Here is a 22,217-nt window from a genome sequence, read left to right on the forward strand (position 1 = left end):
CAAGTTCATGGTTGCACAACAGCATGCCAACCTCCTTCCTAAAGCACCGGTGGTGCCTAGCCTTGAAGCCACTGAAGAAGCACCACTTAGGCAGCTCTGTTCTCCTTTCAGGAACTGTCACCTACCGCTATGAAAAACAACATCCCGTGAGTTTGTTTCAAGCTCTGCCTCCTCGCCTGCCTCAGAGAAGCTGTGCTCTGAGCTCTCCTGGGGAGGGTTTGTCCTCGGGGAGATATGGGCGGCTGGAAGCGGCTCCTCCTCTTGGGTGGGCAGAACACCTTTGCCAAGGCTTGGAGGAGCAGGAAGGGAGGCCCCTCTCTATGCTGGAAGCGCTGCTGCCACTGGAACGCCGGCAAGTCTCTGGACCCCGAGGTGAGAGCATTTTTGGAGGAGAACACGGAGGTCACCAGCAGCGGGCACCTCACGCCGGAGATACGACTGCGCCTCCTTACCCCTCGCTGCAGGTTCTGGAGGGAAAAACCTGACCTGTGGCCTTATGGGGACCCATTCTGGGCAATTTACTGGCCAGGAGGCCAAGCCCTCTCCAGGTACGCAGTACGCATCGCCGAAGTTCTAAGTCCAGTCTGCTGTGGACCAGGATGTCAGCCCTGGCTCTGTAGTGAATCCCAGTGATGCGTATTTGCCTTGTTATCCGTGAGAGCACGTTATCTGTGCTCAGCTCTGCTCGTACAGGAGAGGCGCCATCTCCGCTGGTTGGCGGTGAAGTTTCGGCGCCTGCTGCCTATAGAATAACTCACGGCTCTTAAGCTGAAATCTGTTGTCTTCAGTGGGGATGCATGCGTTGACAGCAGGGCTGAAGTTGCCTCTGTGGAAGGGCTGTGCAGCTACCATCAAAACCTAGCGAGGGGGTTAATTCTGTCACTCGTTGCTCCAAACAGGAGGATTGCTAATTTGTCCTAACACGTGGGTTGGTTATTTTTCTCACAGGAGACAGGCAGGAGTGTGGACGTGTGTGTTTTCTGTTGAGAAAAGCAGGTTTATGCTGATGCGCTTGGAGTGCTGGTTAGCCTGAATCACTCTTCCTCACTTAGGATTGCAGCAGCCTTAGCGTGGCTGCCTTTTAGTCACATCGGAAGCCACCTTTTGATTTTGGCCGCTTACTGTCAAAATGTCTCCAGTGTTCCCGATTCCCAGGAACTAGGTAGAGTTCTTTTATTCTGTAAAATCAAATCTCTCCCTTTGGGCAGCAGAAAAGGTTCGTAATTGTTATAGCAAAGAACAAGCTCTCAGAGATTCCCCATGTGGATGAAAGGGAAGGAGCTGATTTGGGGCTTTGCTGTTTTTCTGCAAGAAAGCATAAAGAGGAAGGTGGTTTTGACCAGGAAAAAGACGAGTCTTGCGGTTAAATTGGGAGTTGATTAGCCTGCTGCATAGATGAACTAGAGTTCTTCTAAACATTACCTAATTAAATTAGGTAAGGTGATCTCTGCATTCTGTTATCGTTACAATTCGTATGCCCAGCTGTTTAGGTAGCAGTAATTAGCTGGCATTTTACCACTTTACTGACTTATTGCTTATGCCCTTATTTGATGCACTGGGAATGTCAGGAATTAGCTGCATAATCTGGAAAAGTAAAAAGGAAGCATGAACCCATGCTGCTTCTGTAACTGTGCTCGTTTCGCAGCTGGCATTTCCACCACACCAGGAGTCTCCTCTTTCAAGCTGTTCCTCTTGGTGTAACCTAAGAGGTCTCATTAACCCAGCACGACAGCCCACAGAGTGTGCTGTGTCCATGGCAGGGGAGACGCAGGTTCCAGCCCTCTGAAGCCGTCACAGTCATTAGCGGTAACTTGAGAACCGCTCGGCTGGGAAGAAGGCGCTGGCAGCGCTGGGCCAGATCATGCTCTACACCAGCTACTGCTGTAAATCCAAGCGGAGCCCCTAGAAACGGGCAACGGAGCCCTTTCTGCTGAGGTCCCACCCCTGTGCTCTGCCCCAGACCAGGGGCTGTCCTCAGAGGGGATGATGGCCTCAGGGGGGGGTGTTGCTGAGTTGCTGCACAAGTGTCCTGCCTGGGTGCCCTCAGAAAAGAGAATCTGTAGATCTTTAAAGTAGCAGATAATGCTGCAACGTGATGGCCACAGTGTAAGAAAGCTGGTTCCAGACCCCACGGGAGGAGGTGGGTTTCATTAGCACTCGGGCAGTTTCACTCACTGGATCCATAACCGCATACCCAGAAGCACCAAGCTGTGAGTGTCCCAGCTGTCTGGTAGATTCCTTGCACATGAGACAAGAGGCATGGGATGTCACCTCCTCCTCACCCCTCCTGGGTTGGTGATCTGGGTATTTTGTATCTTCAGTCCTGGTCTCGACCTTTATGTTATTGTCTCTTAATGCTTGAACTGTTTCGTTTGAAGGTAGGTGGTCTTCTGTTCTCCCAGTCTGGGCTCCTGGGAATCTGTACACCTATGTGCTGGGATTTGGTGCCACCATCACTTGACACTGATTAGGCCTCCTCCTGCCATTCCTACTGGTGCTTCTAGACCCAGACATTCCCATCCAGCCTTTCGCCATTTACACCAATCTTAACATTTCCATTCTGGGTCTCTGCACCGGATCCCCTTGGCAGAGGCTGTGCTTGCCAGCGGCGCTGCACAAAGCCGGCCATCGCCCTCTGTGCCGGGAAACAGCACAGATGTGGAATCCTTTCCTGTTTCTATTTGGACAGGAGTTATGGGAATTGGTAGTAAATCTCTGGCCGTGTGCAGTAATTTGTGTCAGTCAGGGCCCTTCCCCCTCGCAGGAGGTTGAATTTCAAGGCAATTGTTACCAGTTCTGGGCCCTCAGTAACGGCTATATGATTCGTAGTGTTTAACAACAACCGCTGCTGCCTTCTCTCAGTTCTCCACTCCCAGCCCAGAGGGTTTTGCTTGCCGATTCCTCTTGGCAGGTGTCAGCAACTAGATGAAGATACTCCTGCTCACAGCTGCTCTACGCTCATTTTCTTGTTGCTGCTCAGGAACAATACTAAGCAGACCAGAAGTAACTGCATCTGTGTCTGCATGGCTCAGGAGAAGAGGAGAAATTCCTCTTCTTCCAAGCAGCTGCATAAGCAGTATTTTAGGGTGGCGGGGAGGTCTTGTCTTCTGAGGGGTGCAGTACTCACCGTGAATACATCTGCATGTTTCTTCAAATTACTCTGAATTCCTACAAATCCTTGCCAACAGTTTACTGTTGCTTATTTGGCTGGATGTCTTTGAGGGAGGGAGGGAGGAGTAAGGGAGGAAGACAGTGGTTCTTAATCTTTTTAATCAGTGGAGACAAATAAGGAGCTGTGTACCAGCTGCAGACGTGGACATTTAAGATGCCCCGCCTCGTTACACGTATGACATGAACTCTTACGCAATGCCATGCAAACTGGAAACTCGCATAGTTGTGTTCACGGCTTTCAGTGTCTTTCTTTTCAGGTATATTTTAGACAACCCACGTGTCGTTAAAGGACGATCGGTTTTGGATCTTGGAAGTGGATGTGGAGCAACAGCAATAGCTGCTGTGATGAGTGGTGCATCGCAAGTCCTCGCTAATGACATCGACCCTAGTAAGGCCTTTTTTTTCATCTCTGTGTAAAGGTATTTTTTCAAAGCACATTTGACACTGACTGTTCTTTGCTCCATTTGAGAAAAGTTCAGGTTCAAAACGGAGTTGTAAGAATGGTAAAAAGATGAATGGATTCTTTGCCAGTGTCAGCAGCTGGGTTGTCTCAGCCCCTCCTGCACCGAGCGTGTCTCCGTAGAATGAACAAACAGCAGTGTTGTCTGTACGCCACCACGGCTGGTTTCAAAGAGAACTCCAAGCCCCGGCAGCAAGTTGACTTTCACGTTGGGGCATAAGTTTTTACCTTTTCCCCCCAGACTTTTCCCATAATTGGCTTATGAATTCAGTTTATTCATAATTGAATTACTCATGGTTAGGGAGGAGGTCTACCCATAGATTAAGGCAGTTGGACATTCTGGTTTGATTCTGTGGTTGGCTTCCATTGGTAGCCATTCCAGAATAGTTCTTCCCTGTGTCATGGTGCAATGAGAATAACATTCTATCACTTTTATGCCAGGTGTTGACCCATAATGAAAGTCCCTAGAAATGATAAAGAAAATTATTTAAGAGATGAAACTGAAAGATGAGTCAAGGAAATATAAGGGGGCCGAATGGCAGAGTCCGAAAATGTAACTTTCCTTGTACTTGGACTTCAGTTGCAGGAATGGCGATGATCTTGAACTGCGAACTCAATCACCTGAATCCCTTCCCCATCGCCATTAAGAACATCATTAATTCCGAGGCTGGCAACTGGGACCTCATTGTTCTAGGAGACATGTTTTACGATGAACAGCTCGCTGACGGGCTGCACCGCTGGCTGACGAAATGCATCAGGATGCAGCAAACTGAAGTGCTGATTGGTGACCCTGGCAGGCACCAGTTTTTAAACCACAGCATTCACAGCCAGTTGCACAAAGTTATAGAGTATTCACTTCCCGAGTATACAAGACAAGAAAACAATGGATTAACGTCAAGTATCGTCTGGAGTTATCAGCCCCCAAATAGCTTAGAAAACCATTGAAGCTGGCTTTCTAATGAGTTTTTTCCCACGTGGTTGGCTTTTTTTGTCAGTATGTAAAATGAGCGGGAATTAAACATGGAATGCATCTGTTGATGCAAAATAGATGACTCTGCCTTCACTGTACTGGTTTCAGTCATGCTCGCTGAGGCTTTCGCTCCATTTGAGGTAAAAACTACATGCAAACTTTATTCCAAGGGGCCTCCGCTGAAGTACAGATCCAAAGGCAAGCTACACGTAAGGGTTTGCATGCCTGATGTTTATCTTGTGTGTTCATGTCTTGCTCTCTGACGCTACTGCAAAACATTTCGGATGCCCAGCACACTGCTGTGGGCTGAAGGCGGTGGCTGGAACATCACTGCTCTGCTTTCACTGACTTTCCCACCTTATTTCCCGAGGAAACTATTGCTGTCCTTCATAAGACTCAGCGGGAGGTTATAAGCTCATACTGTGCTCAACTTAAAAGTGCCTTGCTCTTTTTCTGGGTATCTCTTCTGAATGTGAAAGCAACTAATCTGAATCTCCCCCTCCCCTCTAATAAAAACTTACTGTTCCTTGAAGCTGCCAGAGTGCTGATGTAGGAGTTGAACACAAACCTATAACACCCTTCTTGAACTCCAGCCACAGTAAAAGTTTTTAGTAAGTGGAAAGTAACTAAATAGTAGTAGTTACAAGGTAACTTTCTCCCCTAGAGAGTAGGGTCAAGTGATCTACCTTCCCTGGCATTGCAGGAGTGAAAAAGGCAATCTATCATCCTGGGAGGCTGGTGAGGGGTGAAGAAATCCTTCCTTCTGTGATATTTCTGAACAGAAGATAACGAAATAAAAACAGGGAGTAAAAGTTGGGTATCACTGTTTTTCTCTTGAGGGGAAGCTGGACAAGTTTCAGCAGCCTTCTCAGCTACAGCTGTCAAGGAAGAACCCTCTGCAGGGTGGAAAAAAAAAAATGGATGTGCATGTTTAAAATGCAGCCATCTGAAAACGAAACCAGTGTTTTCAGAGGAGTCTTGAAGGAAATGTCACCTTTAGCAGTTAACTCCTGACTGAGCGGTGATGGGGAACTAGTAACTGCAGGATGGAACACAACGCACCTCCTACTACCCAAATGCCAGGTGATAAGGTGGAAGCTTATAAACTGGAAGCTTTAACCTTCAGAGACAATATGTGTGTTCAGCAGTGCTCACCTAACACTTTACAACAAGAACAATATCCAAACAACACAGAATATGAAGTGATAAGTGCATACAGTTCTCCCACCTCACCCAGTGCTTGTAAACATTTGTTGAAAACAAATGTGATTTAACCCAAATCAAAAAATATTCCAGTAGCTCTGCTAGTAATAAACACATGAGGGAGCAGACTCAAGCTGTGACAGTGAAGCATTTAACGTGGTTTACGTTAAACTCTCTAACCTAAAAATACAGTGTTAATTCATTGCAGTGTTGTACAGATTTTTAAGCAGAAGGTGAGGATACGCCACAAAGTCACACCTTTAGCAGTGGAAAAAAGGACAACTCTGCCAGTGAGAGGTTAGCAGCAGCACTGTCCCACAGACAGGGATTTTTTAGGTGTCCTTTGATGTTACAGATTTAGGGGGCCTTCCACCTTTAGCTGCTTTACATTATCTTAATGTATAATTTTCTTTCTGGATGTAGCACTCAGATGAGAGTCTGGTGACCGTCACCGCACTGTGTTATAGATACATGTCTTAACGATACCTGACCGAGGGGACTGGGCTTGTTGAGCGTGGAGAAGAGAGGGCTTCAAGGGGCCTGTAAGCAGCCTGCCCACACCTATGGGGAAGCTGTCAGGATGACAGCCAGGCTCTTCCGGTGAGAAAGGGTGTAAGTTGAAACAAAATAGGGTCAAACAGTATACAAGGAAAGCTTTTTTTCCACCATGAATACAGTCAAGCTGTGGAACAAGTTGCCTCAAAAGGTGGTGAAGGCTTTTCAGTTTTTCCAGACTTGGCTGGATAAAGCCCTGACTAAGCTGGTCTGTGCTCTGAGCTGGCCCTGCCTTGGGCAGGAAGTTAGATCAGAAACCTCACGAGGCCCCCTTCCCACTTGAGTTTGCCTACAATTCTACTCTTTCTGTGGCACCCTTCCTGAAACCAGGGCCAGCAGCCTGATCCTTATGCTTTACTTACTTGACACAATTACCCAGTGTGTCATTGCTGCTGCCTAATCAGCTAGAGGGATCAATACAAAACCAGTGCAAAACAAATTTATTGCCAGCTCATGCCCACAAGTTCAAAGGAATGATGGGCACTGATTGATTCCAGGGATTTCACAGGAAAAAAACCACCCTACTCTTTTTCCCTAAAAGGGAATAGAATGTGGTAGGTCAGGTTCTTAGGCCTCTGTCTGGTCCAAGGATGTGCTGCGATTGCAGCCTTCAGATCCTAATTGCTACTGTAGCACACCCCACCTCTCCTGTTTGCTGGAATGGTTTGTACTGGTACAGTTATACCTACAGGTATCATAGGAACGCAGCTGTCACTGGGCTGAGCCATGGTACTGAATGCAACAAGAGTTACTGATTTAGGCACTGGAGTTTGGAAATCATGCTTTCAGTTGAACAGCTTTTCTAAATGGATTTGCTCTCCCATGAACAATATCATCAACAGAAGAACAATGAGATTATTGTCAGACATCATAATATCCTTTAATATTACTGGATGCAACATATATTATTCTCTTCCATGCAATTTGACCTGAAGCTTAAATACATTTGTAGAAGACTGGTTTATTTCTGCAACTCTTAAAATGAGGGTGGCTATGACAAGCGTTAAATTATAAAGTAAACACGTTCCTTATGGTTGCCTAAACCCACGGGTTTCTAAGTGCCATCAGATCCATGTAAGACCACCCTAGGTAATTCCTGATACTTCCAGATGCAGCGTATCACCACAGTGTGCTACCTGCCCTGTGTAATGCCGAAACTGCTAGCATTTAAAAAAGTGTATTGTCGAAAACCGGAGTCTCGGCCGAGGTTATGCTGTCTGAACGCCAACGAACGTGATTTACAAGACAGCACTGCTCCATCATGGAGGAAACTCATGCTACACTCCTAATTTTTTTTTTCTTTAATTGAGCAATATATAAGTGGTTGCTATTTTCAGCTTCTGGAGGCCACTGGAGATAGAATGAACTGCATACAGCAGAACACACGCTCTGCTGAACTCTACCATCCTGAGATTCATGTACTCCGACATGAAATTTGGTCCTATTTCAATCACAGCTACACTTATGAGTACCAGTGTTTTGTTCCCTACAAGGATTTTCATGCAGGAATACAGGCAAAAGCCAGAGCAAATAAGTATTTGCCCATATACAAGATTACTTTACTGGTCATAGCTACTGCTCTGAAACTTGTGAACATACCACAGCAATTTCAAAGCAAGTTTATGTTTACATGTTCACAGATTGTACTTTTGGATGTACAAAAATCCATCAAGTATTTGATGGTAAATAAAACCAGCAACCTGCAGCATCAGCAACATCAAAAGCAAGGTACCTACAGTTTTTCTTCCAGACCTAGCAAAAGCACATGGTGAAAGACGACTGTTTCTACTTAAAAATACATTTGCATTGCTGCACTGCTGTTAATGCCACCTCTATTCACCAGTTCTGCCTGTTGACTTCTGTCAGATTAAAGCCCAGACTTTAGAGTCACTTCTGCCTAAGCGTTAATATTATGCTTGGGCTTGGTACTTCTAGTTGCAACTACTCTCTCAGACTACAGCCTCAGAACAGAGACTTAGTTAAATTGGGTTTGTATATGCAGCTAAGATGCTACAAGATGGTAAGCAGTAGCCAAATCTGATACTTCAAGGAGGCTGAGCAATTACAGCATAATAGTTTAACATTCCTCTTAACGAAGTATGATCAGCGATGCAGAGACAACAGGGAAGCCCAGATTCACAGGCAAGAACTGGAATGGCGATGGAGACCCCTGGGGGTGAAAAAGGAGGGAAGCAATCTAGTGGTACAAAAATCACCAGCAATTTCTCCAAGGTGCTTGTTTCCTGGAAGAGCTCTCCCCTCTGTAAACTTTACACTCACACGTACACGATAAATAATCAGTAAACAGTCCACGTTACTTGTTTAATTCTGTTTGATATGACTAGCTGCTCTAACACATCTCGGGAACGATCTGCAAAAGAACCAAGGAACGTCTTGTTATTCATTCAGAATATCTATAGGCAGAGTTCAGAAATCATGTAAACAGTAGAATACTTCAATTAATTATGTATCTGCATGTATGCTTATCTTGCTGTTACAATATCACACTTCAGATGTACCTGTAGTAATTCAAAACCACTGGGTTCTTTCTCTAGTCACGTAACTGTAAAGCATCACCAGCCAATCAAACTTAAAAAATGCAAGCTAGATCACAGACTCTCTTCAGGCTGACCTGTCTTGCTCCATTCCACTGTTTCCTGAATGGATGCTATTCCATAATTTTGGAACAGAACAGGGCTTTAATATGCTAGCACATTTTTCTGCAGTTTATCATTAACTTTGGGTCTCCATCAGCGTGTTGATGGGGGGGGAAAAAAAGGAAAGAAAAAACCCAAACTCCAAAACAACAGAAAAACAATCCCTCTCTGAAGGCTGTCATGTTTCAAAACTCTCACCCTGCTTTGAAAAATCTCTAAGTACGATCACTGCTTCGCCTATGATTGCCTATGATCGCCTTGAGGGAAGGGATGCCATCCAGAGGGACCTGGACAGGCTGCAGAGGTGGGCCACTGCCAACCTCATGGAGTTCAACAAGGCCAAGTACAAGGTCCTGCACCTGGGTTGGGGCAATCCCAAGCACAAGTACAGGCTGGGCAGAGAATGGATAGAGAGCAGATCCGAGGAGAAGGACTTGGGGGTACTGGTGGATGAAAAGCTGGACATGAGCGGGCAGTGTGCGCTGGCAGCCCAGAAGGCCAACCGTATCCGGGGCTGTATCCGGAGAGGTGTGGCCAGCAGGTCGAGGGAGGGGATTCTGCCCCTCTACTCTGCTCTGGTGAGACCCCACCTGGAGTGCTGCGTCCAGCTGTGGAGCCCTCAATATCGGAAGGATATTGACCACTTGGAGCGAGTCCAGAGGAGGCCACGAAGATGCTCAGAGGGCTGGAGCACCTCTCCTATGACGAAAGGCTGCGAGAACTGGGCTTGTTCAGCCTGGAGAAGAGGAGGCTCCGAGGAGACCTCATTGCAGCTTTGCAATATCTGAAGGGAGCCTGCAAGGGTGCTGGGAGAGGACTTTTTACAAGGGCCTGTAGTGACAGGACAAGGGGTAATGGGTACAAATTGAAAACAGGGAGGTTTAGATTAGATATGATGTAGAAGTTCTTCCCGGAGAGGGTGGTGAGGCACTGGAACAGGTTGTCCAGAGAAGCTGTGGATGGCCCATCCCTGGAAGTGTTCAAGGCCAGGCTGGATGAGGCTTGGAGCAACCTGGTCTAGTGGAAGGTGTCCCTGCCCATGGCAGGGGGGGTGGGACTAGATGATCTTTAAGGTCCCTTCCAACCCAAACTGTTCTATGATTCTATGATTCTATGATTGTTTGGGATTATTTACAAAGTATAGGGTGCTTTCCCAGGGAGCAAGATGACACTATCAGGCAGTAATTACTCTTCTTCCTCCCTGCACAATTTGACCTACCTGTCACCAATGGGCATCCATGGAACAGAAAAATGTGTATCTTGGGACAACAAGTAAGGACCGCTTCCACAGCGACGTCGGTCAGATTCACGCAGCGCTCCATGTGGATCTCCTGTTATGAAAACAGTAGTAACGAAAGCCTGTCAGAGCGCCCATAGTTTCGGAGGCAGATCTCTCCTTCGCCCAAACATTTTTGGAGATCCCCACCCAGAAGAAATTATGATCTACTACCCCTCTGTGCATTGACCCTTATGTGGTCCTGCACAGACCAGGAACATACTTTCAAGAAAAAAAAGACAGCTTTTCTATGAGGAGTCAAAACTCCAAATATAAACCCGAGTATCTCCAAAACACGTGCATCACTCAAGACAACCGAGAAATCTCTTCAGTGAGATCCTACGGTGTTTGAGTCCCAGCAGTTTTCCTATAACACGCATTCTCCTAGAAATTCGTTGTTTGGAAGAACAGAACCCATACTGAATTCTGGCTTCTCCCAAAGCAGGCAGGATTCATGAGTCTCTGCTGAAGTTCCTGTATCTGTCAGGCCGTGTCCATCTGTCTACACAGTTCCTAAAAGAAGTCTAAGAACTTCTTCCAAGACTAGACTAAAACCTGCTCTCTTCATTTCTGTGCCGTTGTGTAACTACCACCTGTTGTATGTGCTACAGAAAGGATATATTCAGAATACATTAACAGATTATTGTAACTTCTTTTCCCCTCCAAACTGCCTTATAACTGTTTTATTGTGAAAGCTTCTTTCCAAATGACAAACTCCAAGGATCTTGAAAGAGCACCAAAATGAAAGGGACCTTTGTAATAAATGCAACGTTGCACAGAATGATCACACAGAAAACAAGAACTGTATTCACAGAAGCAAGATACACAACAGCTGATATATGTATAGTTTTGGATTTTAATAACTAAGTAACGTGTGGAATCTGAATGCCTCTAAACAAAGTAAAGACATTTAAAAATCTGCCTGCTAGTGAGAACTTTAGGACCCTAGTTTTTTCACCATGTACCTGACATTAGATCACTGTTTATATTCATATTTGATAACATGCAACAGAGGTATGAGGATTGTGACACAGACAAGGAGGTTACACTGAAGAAGAGATTGTAGTATATATAAATAATATAATTCCATATTCTCTAAAATAATTCCATATTCCCTACCAAATTTCTTTTTCTTATTGCTTGCAAACCAAGAGACCTAAACCATTCTAGCTTTTAATACTGATAGAACACAACTTTAGTTTTTAAAATTGTGATTCCACAGAAAAAAATTAAATTTGGCCTTACTAAAACTGCACAGACCACCCCCAACTAAAAAAAAAAAACCAAATGCAAAAGCATTTAGATACATGGGTTTTAAGAAAGTGGAAACAAGCATTGAGCACAGGAAAATGAACAAGCAAAATCCATACTACTGTTCAGGCTGGCATGACAAATTCCCCACCAGTTCTTCTGAATTCAAAGCTCACCACCTCACCCTAAATTTCTTGAACACTTACAGATGAAGCCAAGTCTTATGTGAGCTACCTAATTTGTTCTTGTGATCTAGTACAGCTCCCACAGGCATCCATGTGCAGCACACACACAAGAAAATGGTTCAAAAACACTCTAGGCACCCTCTAGGAACTTTACAGAACCCTGCTCTACTCAGCAACCCCCAAACTTCCTACAATAAACTTATGAAAACTTATCCCAGTATTTGTGTTTTAAGACAAATGTACTGAAGACTTCTGAGAGTGACCTAGTCTGAACGACCTAATCTACATCACAGTGGTGGTCTGAAAAAATAACAATTTTATCTTGTACCACAAAACTTAAAGACTAAAAAGAATGTCCAGGACAGACAAAATCAGCACGAAAAAACCAAAACCAAATCTAACTGTTCACCCTCCAAATGACATAAAAACAGTTCTATTTTTCCAGGTTATTAATACTGTCAGTAGAGCCAGATGTGGGTTTTTTTTAGGGTTGGGTTTTTTATTAAATGGTAAAAGTGTGACTTGTTTCCCACCTTAGTTTCTAGATGAATAGCTTGGATTCTGAACTAGCCTTTACAAAAGCAAAACCACACACAGATAAGAAACATACAGTATACAAAAGTAGAAGATCATCTATGGTAAGAGGTATGGGATGTCTCTTCTCCATTATTTTATCACTGTCTCAGTGCCTAGACAATCTTTATGCAAGGAGAACTTAATTTTCACAGCTGCTTTCATGAGTTAGACATTAACATTTACTTTCATGAGTTAGTCATTAACATTTCACGAGTTAACATGAGTTACCTATGTGTGAGGCCTTGACTAACGTCAAGAGACCAGACTAACGTCAAGACAAAAACCTGCTGAAGAAAGGGGAAGCAAGTTAACTGCAAGAGAGAAGCAGGGCTGGGCATAGGCCAGGCAGTTTCTTCTCCCTTAGGGTTATACACCCTTGCTGTACAGCATGTGATAATATTGTTGAGGGTGTTTGCTCAGAAGCATTGGCTTGAACAATTATAAAACCGTAGGCACCAAACAAAAACATGACTCACAGTAAGTCAGTGAAATGGGATTGTCTTACCTGACATATTGTCAGTGAAGTTAAGCCTCTGGCCCAAGTTAGGTGCATGACAGAATGCAGAGGTACTAACTATTTCTCAGGTTACCCACATTATAAATTCTGCCTCAGTGCTCAATAGAATCAAGAAATAAGCCCAAAGAAATCAAAGGAATAAGTTAAGCATTCATCTGAATTTATTACACAGTTCTCTAACAATGTGAGTTAAAATAAGCATCCTAGAGTGAACAGTGGAAAACTCATTTTGAAAACACTGAAGTTCTCAAAAAGATGGTCTGGGGCACTGCTACAGAGAGACAGAAAATACAGAATTCAGAACCAAAATCAGGGCAAGTGTGTCCACAAACAAGGCCAGAAGTCAGCCAATAGAAACCACCCCTCAGAAGTAACACTGATGATAATTAAAAAATGCAGTTACTTGCTTTTGTTAATTTCTTTGTTATTACGCAAGTTACCTTTAAATTCTTTGAACACGTTCCACTCACCAGCGCTACAACGCCATCGTCTGTTACCTACAGAAAAAAACACGTTGTTATTAACTATGAATTAAAGCTCAGTTTTTTTCAAACACAGCTGTTTGGGGGGAAAAAAACAACCCATATTAATTTATTCACTCCCTGCAGGCACTGAATACACTTACCATTACAGTATTTTCTTCCTAACTAAGCTTATAGAGAAAATTATCCAAGGATGGCTTTTTCTGTCTATTAAACACTGTTGCATTTTCCTGCCATGTGATCCAGCCCAGCTTCCTACCAGGATGTTTCCAACAGTGTAACTGGTATTTCTGCAGCTTCCTTGTCTCATTTAACAGGGGGTATGCTATTATGGTCAGAGCATGACACTCTTAATTTACAAGGCTGAAAGCACTTCTGCGCTACCAATTTTTCTCCTGTTTTCAGGATTGCTAGAGACATTCCTGAAGGAAGTTCCTTGGGTTGGCAAACAAACGAAAAGTAATCACAGCAGTCTTATCTGCTGTCTTGCTTCTACTGAGCTCGAAGCAAGACATTTGCAGAAGACAAAAATCGCTCCAGCACGCAGTCTTACTACAACCGCAGTAAAAGGTTTACCGAAGCGACTGGCTACAGCCAGGCACGAAGCAACGATTACCTGCGAGAGGGGAGAGACGAAAGACACTCCTCTCTTCAGAAAGGGCAGAAAGGCCAATGTATTTGCTTCCTTCTGCGAACCAAATTCATTGAACTTCCTCCCCAGTTCAAAAGCTGGACTGGAAACAAGATCCGTCACACAGGTTTTTTCACTGAGCTTATGTAAGATGGCAGGAGTAGTAGTCAGACACACACAGGAGGGCTCAGCCAAATTTGACAGCTAGAATCCAGAGACCACAAGCTCAATTTCTGTTTAAAGACTTGATTATTCTCATTGCACAAATCGCCTCAGTGCCTACTGCAAATCTCCTGTACAGAACTATAATAGAAAGGGTCAGATCAGTGTGAGAGGAGAATGGACAGGAACGTTCCAGCACGGAGGTGCATAAAGACTTGGAAGAATGGCAGGTATTGTCAGTTCCTATCTTAGCAGATCATCAAGATGACAGCACATTTACCTCCTGAAGGCACCCAGACCAGGAGATAAAGGGCAGTAAACGAATAAACTCTACTAACTCACATAGGTGGGACAGAATGTCAGCTTCTAACAGGTATAAAGTGGCACATCCAAAACCAGTGCATGGTCACCAACCTAAGACTGACCCGAGCAAAGTGATGAAGACCTGATACCCTGTCCCCCTTATTCTCTACGTCATCAAAACAAATGTGGACCAGCCTGCTTGGTGGTGCCTGAACACCGGAGAGACCACCTGAATGCTCGTGAGTATAGGGTTATGACGGTGTGCGAGTACGAACCCAGCTCTGTATTAGAGCGAAGTCCCCTCACTGCCCTGTATGAGCTCGCAGCAGCCACTGCTATACTGTTACTACAGCGTTGCGGTGGTGTTTCCTACTCTATGAAGTGGAAACATGGATGTGGCTTTGAGCAACCTGGTCTAGTGCAAGGTGTCCCTGCCCGTGGCAGGGGGGTTGGAACTAGATGATCTTTAAGGTCCCTTCCAATCCTAACCATTCTGTGATTCTATGATTCTATAAGTGCCTATGTGCGTTGCCTGTAATGCCACACCTGTCCATCCTCTGCATGGGATGCACTCTTACACTGGGGATAAACCCCCTGCAGTTAGCACCAAGCCACAAAGACACCAGCTCTCACCAGAGTGAATGCACCTCCAGCAAAGGCTTACACAGCCTCAGTTACTCACAAAACTTTCATCTAATTTAAAACATATACAGGGAAACTTCGCTATTTTGCATAAGTTAAGAGAGAGGTAAGGGAACAAAGAAGTAATGAACTAAGTTTGAAGAAACACATCATAAAAGTTACCAAAGAAAATATTAACTTACTTTTGATGCCCTACTTCTGGAAAAACTGAAAGGAGAACAGCATCTAAAATAAGAGCCTGCTACGTGTTTTCCAGATCTGACATTTCATTAAATATGTTCTGTGCTTGACTCACATTCAACACAAAGTCATCACGCTCCATCTCTGTCAACTGAACACTACACTTACCTCAAAAAATCATCTTCCCCCACTTCATTATCTTACTGTGATTATGAAGTGCGTTACAGTATTGCTGTTGCAGCTCATTTTCCCTTTCTCATGCTAAATACTAACTGCTGTTAAATCCTCTTTCCTGCCCTTCCTGACATTTTAAATGTCATTATTTCCATGCTGCCTCCATAACATAACTCTGACAAGCCATTTAGAACATTCTTGAACTAGAACTAGTTATGGAGTGTTTACATCTACTGGGAGCTTGTATTGTTTGACTTCCTATGGTACTGTTATTCAGGTCAGTTTGTCCTAACTGAAAGCAGACAGTAATCATAGAATGGTTTGGGTTGGATGGGACCTTACAGACCATCTAGTTCCAACCCCCCTGCCATGGGCAGGGACACCTTCCACTAGACCAGGTTGCTCAAAGCCTCATCCGGCCTGGCCTTGAAGAGAGTCAGGGATGGGGCGTCCACAGCTTCTCTGGGCAACCTGTCCCAGTGCCTCACCACCCTCTCTGTGAAGAATTTTTTCCTGATATCCAATCTAAACCCCCCCGCTTTCAATTTAAACCCGCTACCCCTTGTCCTGTCACTACAGGCCCTTGTAAAAAGCCCCCACCAGCTTCCTTGTAGGCCTCCTTCAGGTACTGCAAGGCTGCACTCAGGTGTCCCTGGAGCATTCTCTTCTCCAGGCTGCACAAGCCCAACTCTCTCAGCCTGTCCCCACAGCAGAGGTGCTCCAGCCTTCTGAGCATCTTCGTGGCCTCCTCTGGACTCGCTCCAACCAGTCTATATCTTTCTGATGTTGAGGGCTCCACAGCTGGACGCAGCACTCCAGGTGGGGTCTCACCAGAGCAGAGTAGAGGGGCAGAATCACCTCCCTCGACCTGCTGGCCACACCTCTCCGGATACAGCCCAGGATACGGTTGGCTTTCTGGGCTGCCAGCGCACACTGCCGGCTCATGTTCAGTTTGTCATCAACCAGTACCCCCAAGTCCTTCTCCTCAGGGCTGCTCCTGATCCACTCTCCACCCAGCCTGTACTTGTGCTTAGGATTGCCCCAACCCAGGTACAGGACCTTGCACTTGGCCTTGTTGAACTCCATGAGGTTGGCAGTGGCCCACCTCTCCAGCCTGTCAAGGTCCCTCTGGATGGCATCCCTTCCCTCCAGCACGTCAAAAATAAAGAAAAATCAACTGGCCAATTACCACATTACCTGAGTAGACGAGAAGTCCACGCTGTGAAGAAATTTGCAGTTTTTTCCTAGTGCCTGCAGAGATGCATCCATGATGCCTGAACAGCTGCCCAAGTTCACTATTTGTAGGAACTGGCAGTTGAGTGCAAGAGCAAGAACTCCATTGTCAGTTATATCGCAGCATCTTTTAAAAGATGCTTCACGCAAGTTAGGACAGGACAAGGCCAGTGCTATGACACCTGCCAAAGAAACAAAGCAATTTAAAGAATTATTCATCTTTTAACATAACCACCACGCTCAATCAAATATGCTGTCCCCTGATCACCTACTGTTCATCTCATGCCATGCCAGCAAGACTCTGGACAAGGAAACAATTTTGTGGTTGGTTTCTTTTAATTCAAGGATGAGAAAAAGAAAATGAGAACGAACAATGTATGAGTTGATAAAAAATTCTAAACACTTCATTCCTTTCCATACTGCAGAGAGATATTATATACATGAGGTATCCCCTCTACATGTGCATGAAGAAAAGCCAATAGCTCGAAAGCGGACTGGTGGTAGTGCTAGGTCCCACTGATGATGGGTATCAGGCAAAAAGCAAGGTACAAGGTCATGTCTGAAATGACCAAGAAATAAAAAACATAGTTGAGAAGCAGGACAGGAACCAGGTACAGCTATGGCACAGCTCAGGCCAGGACTGAAGATCCATGGGCAGCTGATGTAGGTGGGCATGGCAGGTGAAACCAGTCATGGCCATTAGGGTCTCTTGATGTCCTCAGAGCCCTGAGTTAGTAATAATCAAAATGTGTGCATAGAAGTGTTAGGAGTTAGTCAATAAAATAGAAGTACATGAACTAAAGATGCAATTTGTGAAAGGAATTTGTTTCAAGTATGATGGAGCCGTGATGATTACAGCAGTACAGAAAATCACATCACTTCTGGATAGATAGGAATAAAACGTGGAATGTCATAAAGAAATGTTACTGATATGGGGCATCCTGACCTAACGTAAGTTAGCTTATGCTAGCATAGTGTATGGTTTACATTAGCCTTAATTAGCTGATAATGAACAGGATACCATGTTGTTTGAAGCCCCTATTCTCTGGAACTTGTATAGAGAGAACATGCAGGACTGATTGTATATAGGATGAATTACTTGACAACCTGGCAAGACAACTATCCCACTGGCCATCCTGGAAACAAAACTTACTTGTAGGGTGTCCTAAAGTGAACTGCCTTCATTATAATACTAAAAATCACACCCCATGCCCATAGGTCAAGACTACCCTAGCCCAGGTAAAGATCATTTCCCTGAGCATGTGTATTAGCTACAACTAGATTGGGCAATCATATGTAAATGACTAACTAATCAAAATTCAGTAGGAGGTATTAATATGATAATGGGGTTATAAAATGTGTATATAAATGGTGTAAAAAGCCCCTTTGGGTGTGTTTGATCTATGGAAAATCTACCTAGCACCCAGGCCTAAACAAACACAAAACCTCTCCTGCGTGTGTGAGAATCTGTTGTACACCGGGTTACGAATCCACTTTTTGGACGTCACTATGTAAGAACTTTAAAGAAACATACAAAAACTAGTACTTGCTTGGGTCAGAATCACTGAATACTCAAAGGAGTAAGCAGAATCAAAAGACAAACCAAAACTTATGGACAACAGAACTCAGCCAGCTTAATTCTTTTAAGCTAACAGCTCCTGATACAACTTGAAACTGGAGGTTAAAAATAACACCCCAAATACTGAAGTCGCAAAGCAAGTCAAGTCTTTTAAGTCAGAGAAGATGCCATAAGCTTATTTAATAACAAATACATTTAATTAAAAAAAGGTGGAAGTAATTGAGGAAATCACAAGCCTGAAACTTCAATCCCAGTTCTACTGGTAAGGCTCTGGAACAAGTTTTGAGGAAGGAATAATTCAGATGAAGTGGAAAATACGATCAAATGCAGCACAGTTTCACCAGAAACCTAGCATGAGAGTAACCTGATAGCACTCTCTCATGAGATAATCCATGCTCTAGGCCTGTAATTTACACCACTGAAGTGACTTTTAATTAGAATTGGTGTGGCATTGGGGATTTTTTTAAGCAATATTTACTCCTGACATTTTTTTGCAATTTACACCAATCTAAAAAGAAAAATAAACCTGAAATAAGATTCTAGTTATCTGTGCACAGGTAACATACCTTCAGAAGTGATTCCCAATCTGTTTTCTTTGCAAGAATTCAAGTTGATTTTTTTCAGTTGCTTGCAGTTATAAAGCTGCAATAACGCGTTATCTGAAATATCACAGTCTCGGAGGTCTAGAGACTCAACAGCAGGGTGCAACACCTGTAACGAAAACTCTGCTGTGTCACAGAGCAGGCGTGTTTTTACCTTAAATACCTGTAAGGTTAGACACCGCACAGAACTTCTAAAAAATACTCACTAGAGGATGGGGTTACCAGTCCCGGGAACTAAAAACTCTACAGAAAATATGGTACATTTGCTGCAACAGTTCATTTCCTACAGCATGAACGTTCAGTTTCTGTGATCACGTCTAGGGTAGGAGCACATTAATGCTACTTTTTAAACAGTGGAAGTAGTACTTTAGTGGAACAGTTGCTAATACTAGTGCTTCTGCCAGCACAGGTATGTTTACCAAGGATATACCCTCAGACTTAGTACGCAACTTTGATGGCAGAAATCTGAAGTGTAAAAATTACTGACCGTGACCAAAACTTAAACCCACTGAACAGATAAGCGTAATATTTGAAAGACATTTTGCCCCAGAGTAATTTTCTCAGCTACACACACACACTCTTTTTCTCATAAACAAGCAAACTCATTACCATACCACGAGGAGGTACCAAATCCTCATTAAGTAGGCTCTTTCACTCGCATGAGACCATAGGTTGGAGTTTTTGTGAAATCTTCCCCAAGAGGACGCTTATGAAATTTAGACCCAAAGTAATGAAAGGCCTCAGACTGTAGGAAAACCAGCCATATGTCTTGCCTCTAACTTAGCCTTCAAGGATTCTCACTACTGTGTAATAAATACTGTTTATACCCCCTCTTGTGCAAACAATCTGTACCTTTGCTGAGCTGTGCTTCAGACCAATAGGCAAATGTCAGATCAGGTTTTCGAATGCATATACTAAAATCTAACCTGTTTCAAAGAAGATTGAATTTTAGATAAAGGACTGTTTCGACGCAGAGTACAGGAGATTAAAGTACAGACTTTTATCCTGTGAACACATGCTGAATGGCTTTATAGATCTGATACAAGGAGTTGGAATAAGGAGTTTAGCATCCGTATCACAGAAGGCTGCTCCAAGCAAAAGGCAGAGTAAGGAGAAAAAAAAAAAAAAAAGCATACTAACACAAATCTGGGCAATGACAGGGAGCTGAGATGAAACAGAAGCATACGTGCATACATGCAGGTTAACAGAATTTCAACTGGAAAAAATTTAACTTTAATCTAAATGCTTAAACAACAGCAAAGAAAGGACATGCATGAAAACTAATGAGATAGCATAGCCTGAAAAATTCCAAGAGAATAGATCTAGCCATAATACTGTGGAGACTATGAAAGAAGAGGGCAGGATGCAAGCAATAACAAAGAAAAAAGATACTTCTCCATGTGGAAGACGAATTGAGACACTGCAAATGTGTCACGTGGACTACTCTGGTTATACACAATGGGATCAAGGAGTAGTAAGAAAAGCTGAACAACAGAAGCTATTTTTGCTATGCCGAGCAAGAAGAGTATCTCCAAAATGAAAGAACAGGAAAACTGACCAGCAAAATGGTATGGAGAAACAGGATGGATCCAGAATCCATGAGGTGGCTATCATTTTTTTTTTTTCACATGCAAGTGAGATAAACCTGGAAACTGTTAGCAAGGAAAGCTAAGGTATAACATGCCCCAGAAAAGTGATGACAGCTAAGGGCAGAATTGCAGGAACAGAAGCAGGAAAAACACACAAGAACCAGAACAGAATATCCCATGTCAGATGGAAAACAGACTCCAAGATAAGGCTCTGATCAACTGCTGAATGAAGACAAAGACAGATGAGATTTTACAAAGAGACAGAGGAAAAAGCTGCAACTGAAGGTCTCTAGTTATTTCCAGCCTAAAGATATCCTAATAAGTTTTGTGCATTTATACACACACAGTGGTATGGTTTTAATTATAACTATAGGGATTATAGAATCCTTAGAAAGGATTACTTACTGAAAAGATAGCCTAAGCAAATTTTTGTCAACTCAAATTTTTCAGAATAAGATAAATGAATAAGACTGATTTTTACTCAGAGTTACTTTTTACAATCAAAAAATGTTGCATAGTAAAGATAAAATTTTCTGTTCAGAAGTTTTTCACAGTACTTCTGACTCTCTCTCAAGTCCTGGCCTCACTATTCTCACACTGAGAAACCGTTATTACTTGTCTCGTCCAAGTTACAGGCCTGCGCAGGAATGAACAGGGAGTCATTCATTTTCTGTCTCACCAAGGCCAACCTTTAGCTTTCCTCAATTCTCACGCCTCCCTCTGAGGCTAAACAAGGAAACAGTAATCAGATACCAAGAGAGACGTGTCCCTGAATTTAGAGCTAAAGAAAAGTCATTAGCTGGTTTCATTTTGAGACACTGATACACAGCAGTGAGCAAAAGGTATGAGAGAATTTGAACTATCAATTTCAAGCTGTAGCATCATCACAATTCAAAGAACCAAGATTTAAACAAATTGTATGGAGATTTGTGCATAATGTTGATAGAACATAAGAGAAATGAACAGCTTCCTGAAACTTTTCATTACTAGATTATGCACTAGGTTCTTGAAACACACTACATTCAGGAACACAGACTGGTTTGCAATAGTCTAGTTTCGAATATTGAAAAGGGATAATATAGGTCAGCTGATTACACAGAAGTCAATTATCACTGAAGGGAGAACATTTTTAATTTACTTGTCACTACAAACATAATCTTAATACCACTAATACAGGACTATTAACATTATGAAGTTTAAGAAAAAAAAACCTGTGAAGACAGGAGCAGAGTAAGCAGGCCTGAATTTGTCTGCTGTGCAACATAAACAGTTTCAGTTTAGTTCATCCTTGTGTATTAACTGTCACAGATAAAATAGTTTTGCATGGGTTCTTACCTCACTGATATTTGAATCAGTTATTTGCCCTTGACTACTCATTAATTTAATCAGTTTATCTTTGATGTTGGGTGGCAACGACTTAATATCTGCAGCATATCTGGAAAGGTTCTTTGTCAAACACTGAAGGCATCTGAAATAAAGGAAAGTTACAGTACAGTCAAAAATAGGCATTACATACTAGAATTAGAACAATCAAGCCATAGGATGTCACCTTCTGCATCCAGCTACGCTGCCTTCAAACCTTATCAGTTCCAGCTGTTCCACGCTACCACCAATTCCGTTATTGTCCTTTGGGGTCAACCGGCTGATCCATCTGTGCATGTGTCCCCCAGACAACTGTGGGCAAACACTGTAGCCGCATTCACTGCGATCACCAACCCAGATCACAACATGACTTTGCTGCTATTACATTCACGAGTTCCAAGAAAAGCCTTTCATCAGCTAAGCCTCCACTCGGCAGGCAGTAAAATCTTTGGTTGGG

General features: G+C 43.5%; 2 protein-coding genes across 2 annotated transcripts; one reads left to right on the forward strand and one right to left on the reverse strand.

Moving 5' to 3' along the window:
- The first annotated feature begins 234 nt into the window (after positions 1-234).
- On the forward strand, positions 235-4,576 carry METTL20 (methyltransferase like 20). Its single transcript, XM_010156130.1, has 3 exons — positions 235-548; positions 3,429-3,559; positions 4,212-4,576. The coding sequence occupies exons 1-3, from the start codon at positions 235-237 to the stop codon at positions 4,574-4,576; spliced, it is 810 nt and encodes a 269-aa protein (XP_010154432.1).
- Positions 4,577-8,568: 3,992 nt separating this feature from the next.
- On the reverse strand, positions 8,569-21,859 carry AMN1 (antagonist of mitotic exit network 1 homolog (S. cerevisiae)). The gene is made up of 6 exons (XM_010156129.1): positions 21,734-21,859; positions 18,774-18,918; positions 16,593-16,810; positions 13,262-13,318; positions 10,236-10,347; positions 8,569-8,730 (listed from the first exon to the last, which is right to left on the reverse strand). Exons 1-6 carry the CDS (start codon positions 21,773-21,775, stop codon positions 8,657-8,659), a joined length of 648 nt encoding a protein of 215 aa, XP_010154431.1. The 5' UTR covers positions 21,776-21,859; the 3' UTR covers positions 8,569-8,656.
- Positions 21,860-22,217: the final 358 nt, after the last annotated feature.

Source organism: Eurypyga helias, unplaced genomic scaffold (genome assembly GCF_000690775.1).
Source record: "Eurypyga helias isolate BGI_N326 unplaced genomic scaffold, ASM69077v1 scaffold6767, whole genome shotgun sequence".
In the NCBI taxonomy this organism is placed as follows: domain Eukaryota; kingdom Metazoa; phylum Chordata; class Aves; order Eurypygiformes; family Eurypygidae; genus Eurypyga; species Eurypyga helias.